Source organism: Acipenser ruthenus, chromosome 46 (assembly GCF_902713425.1).
Source record: "Acipenser ruthenus chromosome 46, fAciRut3.2 maternal haplotype, whole genome shotgun sequence".
Taxonomy (NCBI): Eukaryota; Metazoa; Chordata; class Actinopteri; order Acipenseriformes; family Acipenseridae; genus Acipenser; species Acipenser ruthenus.
The window spans coordinates 8115545-8132473 of NC_081234.1; the positions used below are offsets into that span (position 1 = coordinate 8115545).

Below are 16929 nucleotides of genomic sequence, written 5' to 3' on the forward strand. Positions count from 1 at the left end.
TCCAGTTCATTCAAATTCCAAGGACTTCTCTTGTGCACATTCCAGAACCTTGATTTTATTCTTCTTTAACCATTCTGAAGTAGATTTGAATGTGTGCTTTGGATCATTGTCATGTTGGAACGTTCAGTTGTGCTTTATAGCAAGTTTTGTAGCAGAGGGTTTCAGATATAGGCCATTATCTTTTGCTATGCTATGGAATCCATTTTACCATGTATTGGAAACTAAATTTCCTGTGCCATTGGAGGAAAAACAGCCCCATAGAAGGATAGTACCACCTCCATGCTTGACAGTAGGTATGGTGTACTTTTCTTTGTACGCCTCACCAGACTTTCTCCAAACGTAACGACTATCAGCGAGACCAAATAGCTCGATTTTTGTTTCATCACTCCACAAAACCACTGACCAGAACTCATATCCATCATTCAAATGCCATTTTGCAAACTTTAAGCGATTGTCCTTGTGGTGATTTCCTAAGAGTGGCTTTTTCCTTGGCCTGCGACCATTGAGACCTTCACCATGCGATATTCGACCTAAGGTTGAAAAGGAAACCCCAGTCCCACTTGCAGCCAATTCACTTTGAATATCTTTGGCAGTCAATCTTGGATTGTTATTAACCTTCTTGTTCTTGGTGAAAGAACCTTACAACTTTAACATTATTTCACATTATACAGATATCACATTATTTTATATACAATTACCCATTTATACAGTTGGATTTTTACTGGAGCAATCTAGTTAAAGTACCTTGCTCAAGGGTACAGCAGCAGTGTCCCCCACCTGGGATTGAACCCACAACCCTCCGGTCAGGAGTCCAGAGCCCTAGCCACTACTCCACACTGTTACATATATCTTTCTGTTTGTTTTAGGCATTTGTGGGTAATACATAATGCTTTTTTCTGAGTTTAGTTAGAGTGAATTGAGGTGGTGTAACATTTTGCAGTTTGATATAATAAATATATTTGTCACTTTAATTATATGTAATAATATATGTAATATTGTATTTAAAAATTTGGTAAAATATGAATGTACTATTTCATACATATATTGTGCAATCTTTTTTTTTTCCTTCTGGGATACCATTATGTAAACTGCAGATTTTCATACATAACAATAGTAACAGGATTACACAATCTCATATATGCCTCTAGAATCCCTTGAATGAATTGCAGCCTTATAATGCATAATCGGGTATACGTGATCCCTCGTTGAACTATTGTGTTGCTTCTGAGAAAACAAAGACCTGCATTTCTTGGTTTATATGCCACCAGAACCCCTTGAATGAATTACAGCCTAATTATGCAGTATTGGGTGCACATCATTGCTTTTGAGCTGCCTTGTGGCTTTTGAAGAAACAGACCTGCATTTAACTATTAAGAGATCAATTCACTTTTACAAAAGGCTACTATGGTAATTGATTGTTACTTGAAACTTTCAGAAAGTATACATTTTGAAAAAATTAAACCACAAATGCCATACATGTTCTGTGCTTCTAGCTCGGAACAGCTGTCTCCTTTCTCCTCTCTATGAAGACATCTTCCAAATGTCCTCCAAAGGGACTCTGTACACAGGCTGGGCTGGGAAATCAAGGCTTCTATTGGGGTTTGAGTCTATACTTGTGGAGCTTCCTTGACAAGTACCAGGGGCCCTTAACAAATCACCCAACACATCTGTTCAACACACGTCTCGTTCAAATGACAGGAACTCCAACAGCAGCACTATGTCTAGCACGGTGAGATCTACTGCTCTCTAGGGGATACCCTTGTGGGAGAATTAAGGAGCACTGTATATAAACTACGTCCCTATGATTTACTTACCTGTTTAATGTCCTGTTACCTATGTGTCTCCTGTATGGTTCTCTGTTGTCGTTTTTGCACATGATTTTGCTTGCTAACTATTCCTGCATGAAAAGTTTCTGAAAAGACTGTGGGGGAGCTTTTTGTGGCGTTCACTGAAGCAAGCCTGTGAAATACCGTATAGATTTCACCCCAGTTTTCTCCGTTCTTGTTAGATATGTCAGAAAATAAAGCTCAATGAATAGAGATTCAACTAGTAATTGTAATAGGTTAATGATTTTTTTTTTTTTTGCTTGTTGCCTCAATTAAATCGATCTATAAATGCTTAATTGCCCCGAGGGCCTATTTGGAGGCTACCCAGAATTCCTTTGCACGTTATTAGACTAAAGCTTTTCCATTTGTTTTGTGATGAGAAATGGCAGAATCTAATGAAAATTAAGAAAAAACAGTACATGTATTTTTAATATTACTTTGCACAATAACATGCCGTTCGTGTTTTCAGTTGTATTTTCTGCAGAATATACACATTTTGGCTTCTCGATTTTGAATACTAAAGTGTTCTCAATCCCTGATTACACCTCTGCCAGTGAAGCATGTCTTTTGTATTCCTTTTGTATTGTGTGCAATACAGCAGCTCTTATCTCTTGATGGCAGCAAAATACACAAGAACAAGGGAGAGCATTGCAGAGCCTCACCGTTTCTGTGTAATTTGTATTGTACTGTAGATATACCGTGTATGAAGCTTTAAATGTAACACTGTGGTGCTTTTCCGTTATGTCTGTTTATGCACTTTAAATAAAAGACACTTTTTTGTAAGGATTATTTTCTTCCTTTGTATTACTGCTGCGTGTATTAAATACTTTTCAGCTGCTTTGTGGATGACAAATGCACTCTATTTATTTTGGTAGGGATTACAGTACCTGCTCATGACGAGACGTAACATACGTCAATATAATATTAATTTTAGACCTGCAATATAACATTTCAACATGCATTCTCTAGTCTAGCGCCAAGACTCCAATTTTATAAAACCATTCATTCATTCATCTGAATAAGCACGTTTGGCACAAGCGATATTCCATGCCTAGCGCTGTTCGTTTTTGGTTTTTATTTTTGATCACATGATGTCCCCCTTTTTGTTTTATTGAGCAGACTCCGTTCAGTTAAACTGTTGGTAAAGTGTTGATTGTGAAACTTTAGTTTTTTTTCTCCCGTAACTTGATTGAGATTGTGATTCTGTCTCATTGATAATGTAAAAAAAGACAAGCTATTTATTTTAAATTCAAACCGAACGCAAACAGCCAGTGAAGTTAAACTGATTTAATTAAATCGTAATTAAGCGGAAACTATTATTTGCAAAACAGGTTATAACATTTTTGCAACGAGTCATTGAGATTTTAAATCCGGGAAAAGCAATTTAACTGAACTCGCTTTTTGTGTTAGGTTTGACTTAAAAATAAGGAGCTGCCTTTTTTTTCAACGAAATAGAATCATCGTCTCATTGAAGTTACGGGACGAAAAACTAGTGATCTTGTTTCACAATCAATGCTTTTTAAATTAAGAAACAGAGTTGGCTCGATATAACTTTAAAGGGACATCACGTGACCAAAAAGAACTTGAAAACGAAGAGCCCTATTCATGACACACAAAACTCGCTTGAGTCGTTACATCAGCTTCTTTACTGAACACCAAAAGGAGCATCTTCTGACTGCTGAGGCGGGCTTTAAAAGAGGCTAGCTTGTTTCTTCTCAGGTCTGATCCAGGAGGATATTCAGATGAAAATGTGTTGTGATTTGAGGTTGCTCGCCTTGTACAGACTACAATGTGTAAGCGATTTGTTGCAGATGAGACACAGGCTTACCACTGTTTTTAGTGAAAGCAAACTCTTCCTCCCATTCTGGCTTAAAGCATCACACTTTCGTTTATTACTCCATGCTCCATGCCATTGTCTCCATGAAACAAACAAGCACTTAATTCAAAATGATGAAATTCATCCGGCTTTCACTCGAGGTGATCGAAATATTCATACGACTGTGCGTGGTGTCGCAGGTCACCAAGTGACGAAATGTCCTTGCAGTGAACATGCAGGCTGAAAGAAACAGGAGAGAGAGAGAGAACGAGAGAGAAGAACGAATAATAAACACAAATCAATACAGAGAACACAAATAATAAACTTGTTGTGTTTATTTTTTACTTTTTCTCTTTTCGTTTATTATTCTTTCTTCAGTTCGTTCCAGCCACAAAGTGTGCGTCACCGGGAGCCGCATGCAGCTCAGCCACCTCTGGTAGATACAGTCATTACATTCCAGCAACTGGAATAGTTGTGGCAACTAGATTTCCCTGTGAGTCATGGTAGTGTTTCTCCTCTCTATCTACCCCTTTAACTGTGACTGGGCTGGTCAGGGTGCTTCCTGCTGTCCTGTGTTTCAATGCACAGGTGCCTTGACCGGCGCAGTGAGGCGATCTCTTCAAAACAAAACCCCTTAAGTATGGTTTGCTTTTCCTCTCTCTCCGCAGATGAAGTCTACAGAAGTGGAGCAGGAACTGTTTACTGACAGCTACTGCAAAGTGTGCAGTGCCCAGCTTATCTCTGAGTCCCAGAGAGTCGCCCACTACGAGGTGAGGACACTCGGCTTTCTCAGAGATGCTTAATGAAAGAAAACCGGAACGGGGTATCAGCCCAGCCTGGAGCTCTGTGTTAATTTCAGTATTAATGTTACATTTTTGTTTAGTCTGGTGAGGATTGTGAAAATGGTGCTGCATTAGCGTGGTGTCTTTCGTTTGACACAGAGGGGACTTTTATTGCAGATTAGTAAGAGTTGTAGGGATAAACTCATTTCATTGTGCGGGGATGGACATAAGACTCCCATTGAATAGCATTCCTGGTTTTACTGTGTTTAATAAGACACACCTGAGCTTGTTACGTGTACTCTGTGGCTAATCAAGCTTGTATTAAAATCTGGAATGGGCCAAACTGCTATGCAATAGGAGTCTTATTTCCAAGAACGTTTTCCATACTTAAAATAAGTTCATGCAGGCATGAACACCAAGGCTGTGAATATATTGAACTGTCAGGGAAGTATTGGAGGTTAGCAATTATACAAAAACCTCATGCATACAGGTGATCTTTGACTTTAGTGGAATGTCCAGCTGCAGGTCATGGACTGCACGTGGATCTGGTGACCCCCCAGATTTACAGACGGATTTCATGGTGCATAAAAAAGTGGACTAGACCAGATTTGTTTTCGTTTTCATGACACTTGCATTAACCTGGTGCCAAGCAATTTGAAATCCCGTCTCTCTATCAGATGGAGATCAAACCAGTTGGAATTGAGACTCCAGTCCCAAGATAGTGGCTCCCTGGCAGAACGTTGTTTGAATAGGAATAGGAAATGAATGCATATCATAAAGCAGCCCAGTCTTTTTGGATTAAATCCAACACTTGGATATCAGGAGTTAAATAAGCAATGGGTTAGGCGGATCGTTCTACATGCATATAACTAGAATTGAGAGATACACTACTGAATCAGAAATAACAGGTTTCTTTGTAATTTCCCTGTGCTGTGATCAATATTTAAAGGTAAGGATTGGGCACATTTTTCTCATCACATGAATATTTATCTTTTGTTTTTGTATTCAATGAAAATCCGGCCACATTAGTGTTATTAGCTGAGGTTATTGACGTGTGTATTTCAGTGCTAAAATCTATGGGTCTAGTTCAGTCCCTTGGTAGAAAGCTTTTGTGATAATGAATGATCTTTATGGATGCTAAATGGGATGGATAGCTGGTCTTGTATCCCAAGCGACATCCCTTACAGTGAAGTTTAAAAATACCTCTGGGTATTTAATAGTACTGTTATGTTACTGTAGTGCCACATTTGACAATGATGAACATGCATTTCAGTGCAGAACAAAATGTGAAATTGTTCGCCAAAGACAAAAAACTAAAGGGCAGTATTTCCACAGATCTATTGTTTGAATGCATCACCGCACCTTTCAATAGCTGCAGTAATAAACAACTTGCTTTAATGCTAGCTGGAGACTGAAAGTAACCTTCACAATGCAGTTATGCCCAGTCCACTTAATTCCATTTTTTTGCTTTCATTTTATTTATTTATTTTTTACGCAGCATGCTGCGGGGAAGGGAAAAAAAATACTGAGCGCAAACGATTTGTCAGCTGTCTTGAATCCGATTTTTCGTCATGGCTGTAATTTCAGCAAACCGCCGTTACTTGTGTCAGACTTGTACCCCTGCTGCCACAAGCTGCTTGATAATGAGTTTGACAATTGGAGAGACGGCAGGGAGGCTGGAACACGAATGTGTAAATTGGGACAAAATTACGATGCTCCTACAATAGACAGTTACTGATTGTATTTTATTGCAGATCTCCGACATGTATTCCCTAATATATACAAAGTTATTACCGGTTGGATTACTGTAATAAGTATGGTCAGTTCAGTGTTGCTACAGCAGTTGCTTGATTGCAGAGATTGCTAGCACCTAAATGTTTTGGCACTGGTGCAGTTTAGTGTGTGCAACTGGAAGAATAAAACAAATCAGTTATACACACTGTAACCCCATAATTACACTGCGCTGTCAACCTGCTTAACAGGATGCTGCAGGATTTTCAATTCTAGACCCTATGGAAAACCATGATAAGGTGCAGTAGCTTGTTGAAAAAATAGTACATTTCACAAATTAAATGCCCCCATTGGTTATTGTTCTTCTTGCCATCCACTAAATCTCTTAGCATAATTAGAATGCTCAAGCACAGTAAGCAGGGGTTATGACCCCCACAGGGGTCACATAAAGGTTGGCAGGGAAGGGCAGGTGGCAAATCAATCATATCGCCTACTGGTGCGTAATTACACGGGTCAAGCATTTCTGATTGGGTGTTGCATTTTTGCACAGCGGACCCAAGACATTTCAAATAGCACAGCTCAGCTGACTTCTTGCACAGTACAGTGGTCCTGATAAGCCAGCTGTCTGGTACTGATATGGCGTATGTGAGCACGTCTTATAATGTGCCATCTGTATGCAACAAGAAAACATTGCCTCTAATTCAAAGTGTTTATCTTAAACCAAACCTGTGAATTTCTGACACTCTGCCAGATCTCCCCAGTGTGATTCCCGAAACACTTTATGGATTCTGAAAGCATCTCCTTAATACCTGCACAGAAGCGCTCACTTGCTAATTTTCTTGCTTTCCTTTTACGGTAATGATATCAACCTTGAAAATGCGTCCGCCCCTGTCTGTTCTCATTCCGCGTCCTGGTGACTCAACTCAATTTGCCATCCTAGGGACAAGACGTCGTTACGAGCAGAACATTAATGTAATTAATAAGCGCTTTGCTGACAATCTGTGTAACCCGATGTCACAAAAAAGCAAGTATATGGTAATTTCTATCAGATCTTATCCCCGGGTACAGCTGTCACTTTGCATCCTATGCCAGGCGGCTTCAAAGGCTGTTATTTCAGTGCATTGGCGGGAGGCTCTTACTTTTGTACAACACAGTGCCTGTCTTGCTCAAAGGCAGCAGAGGCAGCATTGCCAGTGAGACCACCAGTCCCCAGGGTCGTGGGAATGATTTCTGTCAGCCAGCCATGTGGAAACTGGCTCGCTGAATCTGATGCAAGAAGAGGTGATCCAAGGTGGGTATCATACAGATAAGCCTGGTGATGGCTATCATACAGATAAGCCTGGTGATGCATGAAGCCATCTCATTGAAAATGGGACACAGGGCCACCATGGGCAGCCAGCCTGTTACTGATTTAACCTGACACGAGTGCAAGAAGGTCTGTATAAAAAATCTACTATCAACCCTCTATCAAAGTGCTCTAGCTCTGTGATCACACCCTAATACCTAAGCAACCCATACAATTCTGTCCTAGGCCTATTTGTTAAGGTGGTTTGGGGGAACTACTTTTGGGATTGAGAACCCTAATTAATTTCCCTTACTTACGGGGGTTTCGAACCCGGGCTTCAGGAGGTGAAAGACATGAAAGGTTAATGAGTTTGCAGCTATCTTTCTGATACAGCACATTTTTTCTTTTCTGACATTGGGAATATTTGGTTGTATCTGCAAATCTTCACCCCCTCGCTGAGCCTCTTGAGATCTGAACTACTGACTCCTATTCTCCTACGTATATCTGTGGAGCTGGCAAATAAAAAAAACCTTCTGCTGCACAAAATTCTGTTTTAATAGTTCCTATTTTAGTAAGGAAAACTATTGACGCAGTTTAGAAAGTTTCAGACTGCTTTCCCTGGGGGGGAGGGAGTTTTTATAAAGTTTCAAAACTCAAATAATAAACTCCCTTAGGAATGCTAGTACTGTAGGTGCCTACAGAATACAACTTATCAAAATGTGTAGCAGGCAATTTTTTTTTTTTTCATTTTTCAAGGTAACAATGCAGTAGCCCTTTTTTATTCCGTTGTAGGTAGAGTGAATGGCAGAAAACCAGTTTGCTGAACGTGACTTTGGCATAAGTGCAGTTGCTAAGGCAACGACCCACTTGTCCTTGGGCTTAGGATGTTGAGTGATAAAGGATGTGCTAGAAAGTATTGGAAAGGAGACCTATGGGAAACAAATGACCAGAGTAACCTTGTAAAAGAGAGTAGTTTGTGGTTGGTTGCACCTGCATGGAGTAACAGATGAAAATGAACATAAGAACATAAGAAAGGTTACAAACGAGAGGAGGCCATTCGGCCCATCTTGCTCGTTTGGTTGTTAGTAGCTTATTGATCCCAGAATCTCATCAAGCAGCTTCTTGAAGGATCCCAGGGTGTCACTTTCAACAACAATACTGGGGAGTTGGTTCCAGACTCCCACAATTCTCTGTGTAAAAAAGTGCCTCTTATTTTCTGTTCTGAATGCCCCTTTTATATAGTCTCCATTTGTGACCCCTGGTCCTTGTTTCTTTTTTCAGGTCGAAAAAGTCCCCTGGGTCGACGTTGTCAATACTTTTTAGAATTTTTAATGCTTGAATCAGATCACCGCGTAGTCTTCTTTGTTCAAGACTGAATAGAGTCAATTATTTCAGCCTGTCTGCATATGACATGCCTTTTAAACGCGGAATAATTCTGGTCGCTCTTTGCCCTCTTTCTAGAGCAACAATATCCTTTTTATAGCGAGGTGACCAGAACTGAACACAATATTCTAGATGAGGTCTTACTAATGCATTGTAAAGTTTTAACATTACTTCCCTTGATTTCAATTCAGCACTTTTCACTATATATACAAGCATTTTGTTGGCCTTTTTTATAGCTTCCCCATATTGTCTAGATGAAGACATTTCTGAGTCAACATAAACTCCTAGATCTTTTTCATTGCTCCCTTCTTAAATTTCAGTATCTCCCATATGATATTTATAATGCACATTTTCATTGCCTGCATGCAGTACCTTACACTTTTCTTTATTAAATATCATTTGCCATGTGTCTGCCCAGTTCTGAATGCTGTCTAGATAATTTTGCTGCTGCAACAGTGTTTGCCACTCCTATTTTTGTGTCGTCTGCAAATTTAACAAGTTTGCTTACTATACCAGAATCTAAATCATTAATGTCGATTAGGAAGCACAGAGGACCTAATACTGATCCCTGTGGTACACCACTGGTTACCTCGCTCCATTTTTAGGTTTCTCCTCTAATCAGTACATTCTGTTTTCTACATGTTAACCACTCCCTAATCCATATGCTTGCATTTCCTTGAATCCCTACTGCGTTCAGTTTGAGAATTAATCTTTTACATAACTGATTCTACTGCTGACAACTATAACTAGTGATTACAGAAACAAACTAGTCACGTAAGCTCTGAGCCTGCTAGAGTAGAGGCGTAGAGATGATGCAGACAGAGAAGCTCCCAATACTTCCAGGTCATCGGGTAGCATCTAATGCATCTCCAGGGGAAGGTAACCTGATCAATTGCCATATCTCTGTTAATACTAGTGGCACATATTTGATCTGGACAATAAAATGTTCAACGTCGGATGTAATGTGTGGCATTTGGAACTGATAAGCATTGTTAAGATTTGAAACAGGGTCTGGTCTCATCCTTATAGGGTACCAAAGCAGTTCAGTCCGTGTTTACCTTCATTTTGAACTCTTCTGACACCGTATTGGCTGGCACAGTATCCTTGGCAAAGCAGTAAGAACTTCACTTAACGTGCTGACGTTGTGCCACCCTGCTTCCTTACTGAAACTGGCAAGCTGAAGGACACCAAGCTCAACATTTCCTCTGAAAGGGACACAGCTTTTTAGTCATTGTTTCTGCGGCTCCAACCCTGAGTCCACTTGGTTTTACCCTTAACCTTCATTTCAGTTTGCCATGCTAATGCTATACTTTCACTCTGCCTTATCATGTCTTAACAGTGGATTTATTATATTCGACCATATCTGTGGTTTACAGGTCTTTCTCTGTTCTGTTACGACTGCATTTAGCTGTTCTTTTATTATGGTGTATTTATATTGTAAATTTACATTGTGCAGCTATGGCCAAAAATGTTGCATCACCTAGAATTTTAGGACTGAGAATTGAAAAAAAACAAAACATCACGTAATCAAAGAAACTACAACATGATCTAGTCTGCTGGAAGCCATACAGTTTTTGAACTGTTACATCTTTTTTTTGTTGTTGTCATTTTTTCGTTAAGTATATGGAAACCTACAAAGCGGTATGTAATTCAATATGTTAACGTCACATTATTCAGCAGGTTTCATTCGACTTTATGAAGCTAAATTAGTTCATCTTGTAGGGTGATGCAAAACATTTGACCAGAGCTGTATGTGCTTATACTCGGGTTTGCTGTCTTTAGTGAACAATCCTTTTCAAGCAATATTCATTCGCATTTAGACCGTATCCCATTTCTTATCTGCCAGTACATCTGAATATAGCTAGTCAGGGTAGTATCACCAGGGGGGAAAGGGAGGAAATGTTACAGAAGCATGTGCAGAATCTCAAGCACTAATTTCAGGTCTTAATTAATTACAAAGACAAATACATGGGTAAACCCCAAGGTTCACCTCATCACATGGTTTGCTGCTTTAGAGGTACGTATTGATTTTGCCTAATGATCACAATATGCTTGGTTGTCAGTTGCTTAGAATGAAGATGTCGCCGTGGCAACAGGATGTACTTAAAGTCTCTACTAGTTCTATCTAGTGTAGTTCAATACAGCCAAAAACGTCACTTTCCGAGTATAAAGCTGCACACCTTTTCAGAGTGCTGGTTATATGGGTTGTGTGTTGCGTATGGAGGGGTGTGCTGTCTACTTGAGTAATTTTATATTCCACAAGGCATATTATATCGTTTTTGTTAAGGTTATACTGTATACACCAGGTGGTATTTTAGACCTGAGGCTATCGTTGTGAACTAGGGGTAGAACTGATACTATATTTTGACAATAGTTGAGGTAAAAATAGTCGAATTGGTCAACTAGTCAAAACCTTTAAAAAAATATGATTAAGTCATGTGTGTCTGGTGCTCCATTTCTGAACAATTAGATTTGTGTGCATTATCTTTCTCTCTTTTGTGCAATGACGTTCACGAGATGAAACAGACTCAGAAGTTTTTGTAGCATCCCCCTTTAAAAACAGTTTCCCACAGTAAAAGCACAGCAAGGATTAATAACGCACGGTAAAGCACAGGCAAGCACTGTACTTACTGAGAGGTATGCTAAAGCATGTTGAAAGAAATGGTGAACCAGGATAAACTTACTAAAATGCAGAATATAACCATAGCAGAAACATGGGGAAACTGCAGAATGAATGGGCAGGTTTACTGTGATAAACTTTTAAAAGAGACAACTGATTCATGGCTCAGGATTTGTGGATAGAACTGCCGTATATATTTTTATAACCAAAATAGCTTTGGCTTGTACAGCATGACAGGAAAACATCACCTCTTGACAGATTTTGTGTTTCATTGTATGCCAATAAACATTAATTACACAGCGCTGTTCCTGCACTTAAGGCAAGCAGCCTTACAGTACTTCTGAGTAAAGAATGGATTATTAAAGCACTGCGATATCTCTTGAGAGCTTTTGAAATGCTGTAATCCTAGAATAACAATAACTAAATATTCTTGATTGAGCTGTTCTGACAGCCAACATCCTCTTCTTAATTAACTTGAGAAATTGTATAAACTCGCACGAAGTAACAGCCTATTATGGAAAACATCAGTTTGGAACAACGCTGTTAATTAATATTGGGATACCGCACCATAACTGTGTTCTTTGTGTTTAAAAAGCACTCAGTGTTTTTTTTTACGCAGGCGTTAATGAAGAATTATTAACTGCTTCAAAACATTTGCTGCCTTACGCAGCCTGATGCAGAAAAACTGTGCTGAAGCCAAGCTTTGATCACAACATTTTAAATCCTTTGGTTTAAACCTTTTATCAGAGTAAGAAAAAATCATTAAAATAAAATTATATTCACTATATATCCTGGCTAATTCTCCTTTTATTATATATTTTTTTTATATATGTGGTGTCCCTGATTTGTAGCCCTGTTGTATATCATCTTCATTTTGCAAAAATAAAAAAGCTGTGTCTTAAATGTTGGTATCGATTCTGGAGATTTAACACCATAACGTACAGGAAGGTGGGAGCAAGATATGGAATTGAGCAAGTGTCAAAATCCAGCTTAAAAAAATACACAGTGGAAGATTAAGCATGAGGAGATTTCCAGTACCATGCTAAATATTGAGATTGCATGTCACTTTACAGTGGTGATCAAATGTCCTGTAAGTGAGATTCTGAATTACCAGTAATTACAATAAAGGGGAGTACACAGGAATGACACAGATAGCCTCTGTCTTGTTCATAGATACAGTGCAGTTATCCAGTCTCGCAGATATTGTAGCACGCCGTAACCCACAGTCTCGGCTTTCTCAATGAGGCATGGGTTAAGGGAAGGAAAAAAAAATGTATTGCTGACTGTCCCCTTATTTTTGCATGGTATTTTTGCATGCTTTTCCCATGGTTATGCTATGCATGTTCCACACTTTACCCTGGTTAGCCATGTTTAATATGCTTCACCATACCTCGCTATTCTCTACAATGCTTAACTCTGCGTTAATATGCTTTCACTGTGATTTATTACACTGCTGTGTTTTTACTCGGGGAACCTTTTTATAATGGTCTGTATAAAGGAACTGGACTGGTAATGCGATTATCAAAACCGAGCGCATCCGCTAATGAGTTTACACTGTGCACACCAATGTACGTGGTGTTGAATGTATCTGAGCTTAATGTGGGTTTGCTCGACACACAGCAGACTCAATTACATCTCATCAGCACAAGGCAACATGTGGGTGGTCTTGAAGACAGTTTGAGCAAGAAGGTTGAAGACGTTTCACTAAAGCTTTATGCTACTCTAAAGGATATGGCTCACTTACATATATCGTGAAAAAAGATTTACACATTAAGTGCATTGTAACTATGCATAATAACATTGTAACGATGTGTAAGAAGACCTGTATTTACTATGTAACTACAGTAATCCGTTGCGTATTCACCCTTCACATATCCAGCCTGACCTTTTATCCACCTTGATCAAGCTCTTCAGCAGCATTAGATTATTATTGAACAGAGAAGATTCGTTCAGAGATTGTAGATCCTATCAAAGTTTTCGTACACTGTGTTGTATGTGCTCCGTGCGCTGCCATTGCTGGTAGTGTCAGGTGAGCTGTTCAATGTGTTGATATGTAATAAATCCTGTTTGCCTGCGGGGGGCGTATCAACTTCAACCTCCGTCTCGATCTCCTGCCCGTCACTCAGCAGCGAATGCACGCACCCACACTGCAGACGGCTACTCTGTCACAAGCATTAATACCCTGTATCTTTCTAAACAAGGAATTTAGGGGAGCTCCCTAATAAAAGCTGAATCTCAAAACAATAATTGTGTGAATGTAGTAATTGCTACAGCTGTGTGTAATGGTATTTAAAACAGGATTCATTTACATATCCGCCCATACCCACCGCAGTCGGATATGAGACAGATTACTGTACTAGAAATGCACAGTATTTAGAGACACTTACTGTAAAGTGTAACCTAACTATTTTGTTACTGAAATGGGTTTCCAGTGTTAAATACTGTGAGTGTAAACTGGACAAAAACTCTTAAGAAGTTTGTCAACTTCTGCGCCTGCTCCACATTTTTTTGTCCTTTTGGGTAAAGAAGGGTAGACACAGTGAGCTTTTTAAATCTAGCCTAAAGCACTTTTAACTTTTATTTAATGCAGTAAGCCAGTCAAGGTTTTACTAAAGCAGCTCCCACGGCCGTTGTGTGATGAGGCATTAAATGGGAATGGACAAGGCCCGGAATGACACAGAGAGCGATGCTGAATGTGAACTCTCCCTCCCATGTTAAAGTCACAGCTGAGTGGAAGGCCACCTACAGCCTGTGTAGGAGACGCTTGTTACAGTAAATTAGCTGTGTGCATTAGCTCCCTAAACTGTGTGTTTACTGTGCGCGTAGGGGCAACATGGCTGTCAGAATCACACTCATACACTTCTTGTACTGGAACAGAAGCAGTACAGTATTATTTAAAAGAGAATGGAGCATAAAATTAATTTATGATCAGCAGTTCGTAGGGCAATTACTCAGTTACTTTTTTTTTTTTTTTTGTTAAGGTAAGGTGCTTTGGACTGAGTTCAGGAGCTGCTGTTAAGTTCTAGATGCCAATCACAGATATAAGTAAAGCAGACCAAAAAAAAAAAAAGATCCACACTTAATTCATCAGATGTCGCTTTCTCTTTTATAGTATTAGGGATAGGATTTCACAATGCATTTTATATTTGTTCTTTCAAGATTGTGGAATAGTTGACATTTAACATTGTGGAATATTTGACATTTAACATGCAAATCTAACGTGAAATACTGTCCTACTATTATGGCTTCCGGTAGACTTTTGCAATATCATTTTGTAGTTTCTTTGATTACGTGATGTTAAATCTTATTTTTATAAATGATGTCTCAATCCTAAAATTGTAGGTGATGCAAAACTTTTGGCTATATCTGTATATAGATCTAGTGGATCACATGACAGGTCACGTGACCGCACGTATTTGCATACATTGGAGCTTCTCCCATGTGATAACCAGCCAATGTGAAAGATTTTGTATAGTTCGATATTTACGTTGTCCGTTTCTTTTCCTTTAGAGTCGGAAGCATGCCAACAAAGTGCGTCTGTTTTACATGCTGCATCCTGTCGACGGGGGCTGTCCTGCGAAGAGACTCCGGACGGACAACGTGAGTTCATTCCGTCTTGTCTTTCTTTGCACACAATGTTGTATTGGATTTATTAAAGCTGCTGCTGAGTTTCCCTCAGGACTGAACACGTAGCGCAGCAATGACATTTAAATGGCTTCATTTTAAAATGAGGTTTACAGTTGAAGCTATCACTGCAAGCACATGTCAACTCGAGAGATCTTGAGAGCCTCTTCATAAACACTCCCTCATCTGTCATGTAGTTGCTAATCTCACTTTTGTCCACTGGACCAGGGACACATTTTCAGAGCGTTTACACCAGTCTTTAAATCCATTTTGAAAAGAACACAAATGCAATAGGACTGCATTGGTTTTGTACCGCGGGGTACTGGAAAACATCAGAATCTACCCCGGGGATAATCTGGGAGGGGGGAAGATTTTCAGACTTTATAACGGCATTCCTATGAGACATTCTGTAGCTACTGCAGTATATTCACAAGTGACCATTGAGACGCCAGGAACCATGGAAGTACATGAAGCTTGATAGCATGTGACCTCAGTAAAATTGACACCCAGTATGCAACTTATGAGAGAGAGAGAGAGAGAGAGAGAGAGAGAGAGAGAGAGAGAGCGAGAGAGAGAGAGAGAGAGAGAGAGAGAGAGAGAGAGAGAGAGAGAGAGAGAGAGACAGCAGCAGCAAGATGAGCTCTTAATTTAAACTAAAAAATGTTAATCTAGAGTAAATTTAATTGTGAGAATTGAGAATATAAATCAGTAAGAACAAATAAAAAAAAAACAAATGGAAAACTTTTACTACAGAAATAAGACATCCAGGAAAAATTAAACAATTAAACAAGAAAGAAAGAAAGAAAGAAAGAAAGAGAAAGAAAGAAATAGAAAGAAAGCAAAAGAAAAGAACTGAACTGAAGAGGAAAAGAAAAGAAATAAGACCTCCAGGAAAATTAAACAAGAAAGAAAGAGAAAGAAAGAAAGAAACAGAAAGAAACAGAAAGAAAGAGAAATAAACAGAAAGAAAGAGAAAGAAACAGAAAGAAATAGAAAGAAACAGACAAATTGAAATAAACAGAAAGAAAGAAAAAGAAAAGAACTGAAGAGGAAAATAAAAGGTAAGCCTTTTTAATATAACAAATTAACTAAAACCTAATAGCTAAAAACTCTCAGTCACTGAAAGCAGCTGAAACCGGTTGGTTTTTGGCAGTTGGTCGGAATGGATAAATGTATCAATTTAGACCTGCAGAGTGGGAGGGGCCAGACTAGCAGTGTAATCCGATACCCTGATGAGGTCACCAGTGCAAAGGCAAAGAAGCTTTATAAGAACAAGCTAATGAAGGAGTCCCCAGAGACACTGATAACAGACTGCAGCCTGGCTGGGGGCAAGAGGACCAAAACCAACCTGCTGTTCTATACACAGCACCCCACTGCCTGGCACACAGCCCTCTGCACAGCACATAGTAATATCAAGCTGGGAGGGATTTGCAAAGGAAGACAACTGCGTATAGGAGATGAAACTGACCCTGACAGCACAAGGCTCAGCATCAATGTGTTTTATAATGGCACTATTATGATTCAGGGAACTGAGGCCAGCCTAGAACTATTCGAGAAAGATTTCCAGGCTCTAAAAGAACTGGCTGAGAAGGAGAAAAAAAATCCAGAGGTACTAGACCCAGAACAGCAGCCAGCTCCCCACACCGCAGACACAGCCCCCTGCAGCCCCCACACTGCAGACACAGCCCCCTGCAGCTCCCCCACTGCAGCCCCCCGCACCCCCCCGCTCACCCCCAGACTGCCCAGCACAGTGCAGCACTTGAAGGAATGCCTCTCACTGCTGGAGGTGGAGTTTGCAGAATTCAAGGAGCTCACCCTGACCACGCTGACAGAGAACGACCTCGTGCAGCAGATAAGAGACG

The 16929-nt window shown here is 39.7% G+C and overlaps 1 protein-coding gene across 2 annotated transcripts in view; it reads left to right on the plus strand.

The window, feature by feature from the left end:
• LOC117397949 (zinc finger matrin-type protein 4) overlaps positions 1 to 16929 on the plus strand; it is a 90659-nt gene that overhangs the window by 21024 nt on the left and 52706 nt on the right. For both annotated transcript variants that reach the window (XM_059013592.1, XM_059013593.1), the window contains exons 2-3: positions 4311 to 4412; positions 14954 to 15043. In XM_059013592.1, the coding sequence (XP_058869575.1) occupies positions 4311 to 4412; positions 14954 to 15043 (192 nt within the window). The remainder of the gene's footprint in view (positions 1 to 4310; positions 4413 to 14953; positions 15044 to 16929) is intronic.